Source organism: Rutidosis leptorrhynchoides, chromosome 6 (assembly GCF_046630445.1).
Source record: "Rutidosis leptorrhynchoides isolate AG116_Rl617_1_P2 chromosome 6, CSIRO_AGI_Rlap_v1, whole genome shotgun sequence".
Taxonomy (NCBI): Eukaryota; Viridiplantae; Streptophyta; class Magnoliopsida; order Asterales; family Asteraceae; genus Rutidosis; species Rutidosis leptorrhynchoides.
The window spans coordinates 66,304,793-66,311,863 of record NC_092338.1 but is presented as its reverse complement, the minus strand read 5'-3'; the positions used below and the strand labels follow the sequence as shown (position 1 = coordinate 66,311,863).

The window sequence follows — 7,071 nt, the reverse complement described above, 5'->3', positions numbered from 1 at the left end:
GTCACTATGAGCTTACTCTTTCAAGTGGTCTTATTGTTTTGTTGAAACAATGTTATTATGCTCCTAGTATTAGGAGCAATATGATTTTAATGATACCGGTTTTAAACTTGCATTTACGCACTTTGGTATTTCAGTTTCTAAGGATAATAGTTTTTATCTTAATGCCTATCTAAGTGATGGTATTTTTGAAATTGATATGCATGGTTTGATTTCAAATGAGAATTCTATGTATACCTGTAACGCCAAGTGATTCAAGCAACGCTTGAATAAGACCTATCTATGACATTGTCGTCTTAGTCATATAAACAACGCATTTCAAAACTCCATTCTTATGGACTTTTGGAATCAAATGGCTTTGATTCATTTGATGTATGTGAGTAATGTTTATGTGAAAGGATGACAAAGGCTCTTTTCTCTGATTTAGGTGAAAGAGCTACATATCTTTTAGGACTAATACATATTGATGTATGTGGCCCTTTAGAACAATGTCTAGAGATGATAAATCTTACTTCGTTAAACAAACTATGGTTATAGTAGCTACGGTTATGTTTTAATTGCTGAAACATAAACATGAAGTTTTTGAAATGTTCAAAAGTCTTTCAAAATAAAGTAAAGAGTCAGATTGGAAATATAATTAAATCACTTCACTCTGATGGATGAAATGAGTATATGAGTCAAGAGTTTTTGGACCACCTATAGAATTGTGAGATTGTCTTACAATTCACTTCACCTCACACACCATTACTCAATGGTGAATCTGAATGGAGGAATCGAACTTTACTTGATATGGTTTGATCTATGATGAGTCTGACTACCCTACCACCATCTTTTTAGGGTTATGCATTAGAGTCTGCTGCAGACATACTCAATATGGTTCCAACCAAGAAGGTAGAAAAGACACCATATGAAGTATGGCATAGGAAGATTCCCAAGTTGTCTTATTTGAAATTCTGGGGTTGTGAAGTGTATGTGAAGCATGAAACTTCAAACAAATTAAAACTCCGAAGTATTAAATTTCACTTTATGGGATACCTAAAGGAAACAATGGGTTACTACTTCTACTACGAAGCTGAAAACAAAGTGTTTTCTACTCGGTCTATTGAATTCTTAAAAAGGAGATCTTCTCTTATAAGAATTTAGTGGGAGTAAAGTAGATCTTGAAGAAATTCAAGAACCACAAAGTAACATACCTTCCATAAGCACTAGCTATCCACACGTTGAATCTGAGCGCATTGTTGGTGAGTCAGAACGCGTTGCACCTGAACTTCATAGGCCTGGTAGAACTCCTCATCGGAATAAGAGGTTTGATTATCTGATTAATTCAGATGAACCTCACCTAGAGGATTATGAACCCTCTAGCTACCGTAAGGCCATATAAGATCACGAATCTTAAAAATGGCGAGATACTATGAATGCAAATATGCAGTCCATGAAAGATAATCAAGTATGTGACTTGATTGATCTTCCACCCAATTATAAGACAATGGGGTGTAAATGAGTCTTCAAAGAGAAGACTAGCATGGACGGTAATGTAAACACTTTTAAAGCTCGATTCATGGCAAAAGGTTATGATGAAACTTTTCCACTGATCACGAGCTTTATAAATTAGGATACTTATTGCCATAGCTACTTTTCATGATTATGAAGTATGGTAAATGGATATCATAATCGTTTTCTAAATGGCGACCTAAGCGAGGACGTATATATGGTTCAGCAGAAAGGATCTATATATCCTAAGCATCCTATTAAAGTATGAAAGCTTCTAAAATCCATTTATGGATTAAAGCAAGCATTCAGGAGCTAGAATCTTAAGTTTGATGAGAATATCAAAGAGTTTGGTTTTTCTCAAAACCAATATTAGCTATGTGTTTACATTAAATCTAGTGGGAGCAAAGTAGTCTTCTTGATCCTGTATGTTGATGACATGCTATTTATTGGAAATAACATTTCAACTTGCAAGATGTCAAGTCTTGGCTTGAAAATATGTTTTCTATAAAGGATCTTGGAGAAGCTACTTATATACTAGGAATCATGATCTATAGAAATAGATTCAAATGGCTTATTGGTTTGAATTAATGTACATATCTTATCTTGCAGAGATTTAGCATGCATTACTCCAACCTTGGAGCATTGCATCTTCAAAAGGACATATCCCTGAGCAAGTCTCAAAGTCTTATCACACATGATGAGATAAGACGAATGAAATGTATCCCATATGCTTCGGCTATAGGATCCATTATGTATGACATGTTATGTACTAAAATAATGTCTCATTATTTTTGAGTTTGACGGGTCATTATCAACAAAATCTAGGTTAAGAACATTTGATTGTTGTTAAGAATATTCTTAAGTATTTGAAGAGTACTAAAGATATGTTCTTGGTTTACGATGGTTTAGAAAAGGAGTTAAGTATTAACCATAATACATATACTAGTTTTCAAACTGATCGAGATGATTCTCGATCCCAGTCAGGTTGTGTCTTTGTCATGATAGACGAGACAATTAATTGGAAGAGCTCAAAGTAGAGCATTGTTGCACATTCTACAACAAAAGCAGAAAACATTGTTACCTGAGATGTTGCTCAGAAAGTTGTCTGGATAAGGAAGTTTGTTGTTGAACTCAGAGTAGTACACAACAATAAATCTTCTATAAAGATAATTGTGATAGTTCGGTTGTTATAACACTTCCGAAAGAATCACATGTATAAAAGTATCCGACACATTCTTCTAAAGTTTGACTACATTCGTGAAGTCATTGTGGGGAATGAAATTAGTATTCTTAATGTTCATACAGATGTTATCGTGGCTGACCCGTTCACGAAGCCCTTGATGCACAGCCAGCATGATGATCATGCTAGTAATATTGGACTTCATTAAGCTACTAATCTTTTTCATTTGTAATTTAGTATTTGGATATTTTTGGAACGATAAGCAGTTTTATCTTAATGAACTGAGATACTTGGTATGATCGTTTTCATTTATATCACTGTGTTCTATATTAGCATGTTTAGTCCATGAATAATTGTTGATTATTCTAAAATCTCCATAATCGGTCATGTTATGGGAGTAACATGAATTAAGATTATTATGAAATTTAGTTTTATTCACTGATAATGAATAGTTAACTATCTGAGGCCAAAATTCATATGTATTCATTGATGATGAATATTGGAATGACCCAATCATGAGATGTCACTACATGGATCGTCGTCAATAGTGAATCTCATAATGGTTATGTCTTTGTGTCCTTAGACCTGAGATGTATATGTTGGTTTTTGATTGTATGACATATTATACTTTGATATGGTTAAACGCTATCCTGAACAAGGTAGTTATACAGGCCATCATTGAGTATGATGTGAAGTACATGACGAACGGATATAATCAAAATGGGATTTATTCCTCTACGTGAGAGTATGATACCGCTGGGCCCCTCGATGAAAATGAATAGATATCTACACGGCCGTATCCAAGCTATACTGATTGTTGATCAATTCTAACTTGGTGATCGCATTTAAATTTTTTAGATCGAGAAACATAATTGGTTGGCAAATGAGAATGACTAGATCCATGTCTCATGTCAACTAGGTATCGGTAATAAAGGGATGATAGACACTCAATCATTACATCATTTTTAATAATAATAATAATGATAGTTCGTTTAGCTGAAACAAACACTTGTATATTCTCGGGGGCATTGACGTGTTGCTAGACGCCAATATATGTTGGTATAGTTTTCTAGATGTTATGTCATGCACAAGTGGGAGTTTGTTGGTTCAGTGTGCACATCATAACATAAATCTATACTACCGATTATGTACAGGCCTATGGGGTCACACACTTTAGCATTTAGACACCAATTATTATATATTGTTGATATATAATTTATAACCTATAATTTGAAAAGCATTATTTAATTAAATATAATTTAATTAAATTTATTAAAGAAAAAGATTTAAAATATTGGAGTGGTTGAATTATTGATTTTGGTGAACAACTTCAAATTGAAAAAAGTCAAAAATTGATCACGGATTAAAACTAAATTATTGTTGTTGTTGTTTCACGTGGGTTATGCCACAAGAGAAAACAAAACAAAAAAAAATAAAAGTCAAAAAGGAGAGTTGGTTTGTACGATATAGAAAAACACTCCACACAATTTGTGATCTCAATTATTAAAATAATAATCCTTCAAATCACATGCATACATATAATGGAGTCCTTAAAACTTCTCCCAAGGGTCTAACACACTTGACTCTTCTTGAGTATATCAGATACGCAAACACAAAAGAAAAGGAATTGATTTATTTTGCTTTTCAAAGTTAAAACATAAAAATAATATTGGATATTATTTTTGGGTTATATATGGACTAGCATCTGGTTGGTGTTGTTCGAGGTGCTGTGTGGATCAACCATAGAGATATTCATACACTTTGAATATATGTTTCAACCTAGACGTGGACAGTTGATTCTACCATTCTTGCATCGCTCGTTGAAGGTATATCTAAACTCCACTTTGTGAATTATTTATTTTACAATTATTAGTAGTGTAATTGGATCTTGTTGGGATCGTTAATCGTGTGAATGTTTTACTTGAAAGTTTATAAAAAAATAAATGATGTTTATTTTTCATGTTCCGCTGCGTTTATAAAATTTAAATGTACACACGGTTTTCCATCAGATAAACACATAATTAATATACATATTATTAGAAACACCATCTTTTGAACATAGTCATCATATCTTGCAGGCTTCGATGAGTCTTCTACCTTTCTGGACATACTCAAAAACGATGTCGAGAGAAAATGTGACGTACTTGTATAACCTCGGTGTTTCATCCGTAATGAGTCCTTCAACGGGTCCTATATCATTTTCGGTTTGAGGGATGCAGAACATACCCACTGTCATCCTCTCTCTTTTTGGGTTCACTGACACTCTGTGCACCGGACTCTTGAATATCCCATTACTCATTACCTGCAAAATTTAAGTACCATTCCACTGATCAAATATATGTTAACCAAGCTAAGGACCTGCTTATTTTTCACTTAACGATCTGGGTCTATACAGCTCTTAATTCACTAAGTAAAATTGTTGTTTCTTTGTCACTTAATCTGTCACTTAATCTGAATATTTTTCTGTTTCTAGGGAATATAGAATCAGACACCCTTTCCATCAAGAGGCAAATGGTAACAAGACTTGATACAAAAAAAATAAACATCCCTAAGTCTAAGCTACTAAAAAGTCGCGGATAATTAGATCGATATAATTACCTCAATCTGATCACCAATATTTATGGTTAAAGCATCAGGAACGATAGGAACAACGAACCACTGACCATCTTTCAAATTCTCAAGGCCTTCAACTTGTTTGTCTTGCAACAAAAGTGTGACGGCTGACATATCAGCATGCGCTTTGATTCCTAACACTTTTTCAGGCCATTCACAAGGAGGGTAGTAACTAGATCTTGCTTGAATCTTCCCACTAGTCCCATATTGGTCTAAAAAGCAATTTTCATCGAAGTTTATTGATCTTGCCAGGGCCTTAAGAACAACTTCATTAATCGATGCTATTTTAGAGCTATATTCTTCAAGAACTTCACTGTCACATCATAATTGCAAAAATTTTTATCTACCTCTTTTCAAAACATAATAAAAATGAAATCTGGGAGGTTAATTTACCTAAATTGTTTGGGATTCTGAGGCCAAAATCGAAGTCGATCAGTCCAGTCAAGAATTTGTTGATCTGAAAGTACCATGTCATTCCCATAACCTTCAGTATCATTTTCTTCTCTGGACCATTTCTTCTTCTCCTCTGTAGGTAAACTAAAGAAAAGTTTGTTCATTTCTCGCACTTTCTCCAAAAACGAACTTTCAATTCCGTGGTTTATTGCCTGACATACACTTAAATCAAATGAGAACATATATACAGAACCTACAAATGACCAAAGAAATTTATTAGTGACCATGGCAATTTTTTTATAAAGACACTCTGAAGATTTCTTACTTACTAAATGTTGGAAATTTTGGTTAAAACAAATGGGCTTTACCAAACTTTGGACACATATTAATATATGATAACGTAATATATATTAGTAGCTATTTAGTGGGTTTTTATAGTCCTTGACGAGGACTTTAAAACGAGCTAAAGTGTGTCCAAAACGGATAAAATGTGAATGAGATATCGAGTCTCAATGTTGTGTGTTTGATGCAAGAATATGGAAATCTAGTATGGAATGCATCTTGTCCCACATAGGAGTGGAGATAGACTTATGAGAGGTATGTAAGTTCTTATCTCCAAACCTATGTCAAGATCTTATGCCATATTTTACTCTAGCACTTACTCTCGCGCACGACTTGCGGACACGAATGCTACGAATTTTTTTTTTGTTGCACAACTTGGTTGCCTTAGTTTGACTTGGTGAATCAGTCCACAACTGGAGTAGTTAACAGACACACTCCATTCACTTGTGGAGTTATTGCACAACTTGGTTGCCTTAGTTTGACTTGGTGAATCAGTCCACAACTTGAGTAGTTAACAAACACACTCCATTCACTTGTGGTTTTTGTTGCACAACTTGGTTGCCTTAGTTTGACTTGGTGAATCAGTCCACAACTGGAGTAGTTAACAGACACACTCCATTCACTTGTGGAGTTATTGCACAACTTGGTTGCCTTAGTTTGACTTGGTGAATCAGTCCACAACTGGAGTAGTTAACAGACACACTCCATTCACTTGTGGAGTTGTTAGAGATCATGAAGTCATCATCTCTTTTATACTGTTATAAATTGGGGCCAAGTCTGCAGAAACACATACAACACACAAACCTGCAACTGCACATCCGAATCCGTTTCATCTCAGTTTCACAACTTTGACTTCTTTTCAGGCAAGTGCTCTCGTCCGGCAGTACGCTGCTTTGAATCGGTGTACCCTGTGAACAGACGACGAATCTGTTTAAGGGAATTGTGTCAAACACAAGCCCGGTCTAAATACGGTTTAATCGTTTTACTCTATACTTACGCATAGTATCATTGTTTGTATTGTCTGTTACTCTACTCAATCTGTTGCACCAAGTAGT

General features: G+C 34.5%; 1 protein-coding gene across 1 annotated transcript; it reads right to left on the bottom strand.

Annotated features, from left to right (window-relative positions):
• Window positions 1-4,733: 4,733 nt before the first annotated feature.
• On the bottom strand, window positions 4,734-6,058 carry LOC139853714 (codeine O-demethylase-like). Its single transcript, XM_071843080.1, has 4 exons — window positions 6,043-6,058; window positions 5,675-5,927; window positions 5,267-5,594; window positions 4,734-4,970 (listed from the first exon to the last, which is right to left on the bottom strand). The coding sequence occupies exons 1-4, from the start codon at window positions 6,056-6,058 to the stop codon at window positions 4,734-4,736; spliced, it is 834 nt and encodes a 277-aa protein (XP_071699181.1).
• Window positions 6,059-7,071: the final 1,013 nt, after the last annotated feature.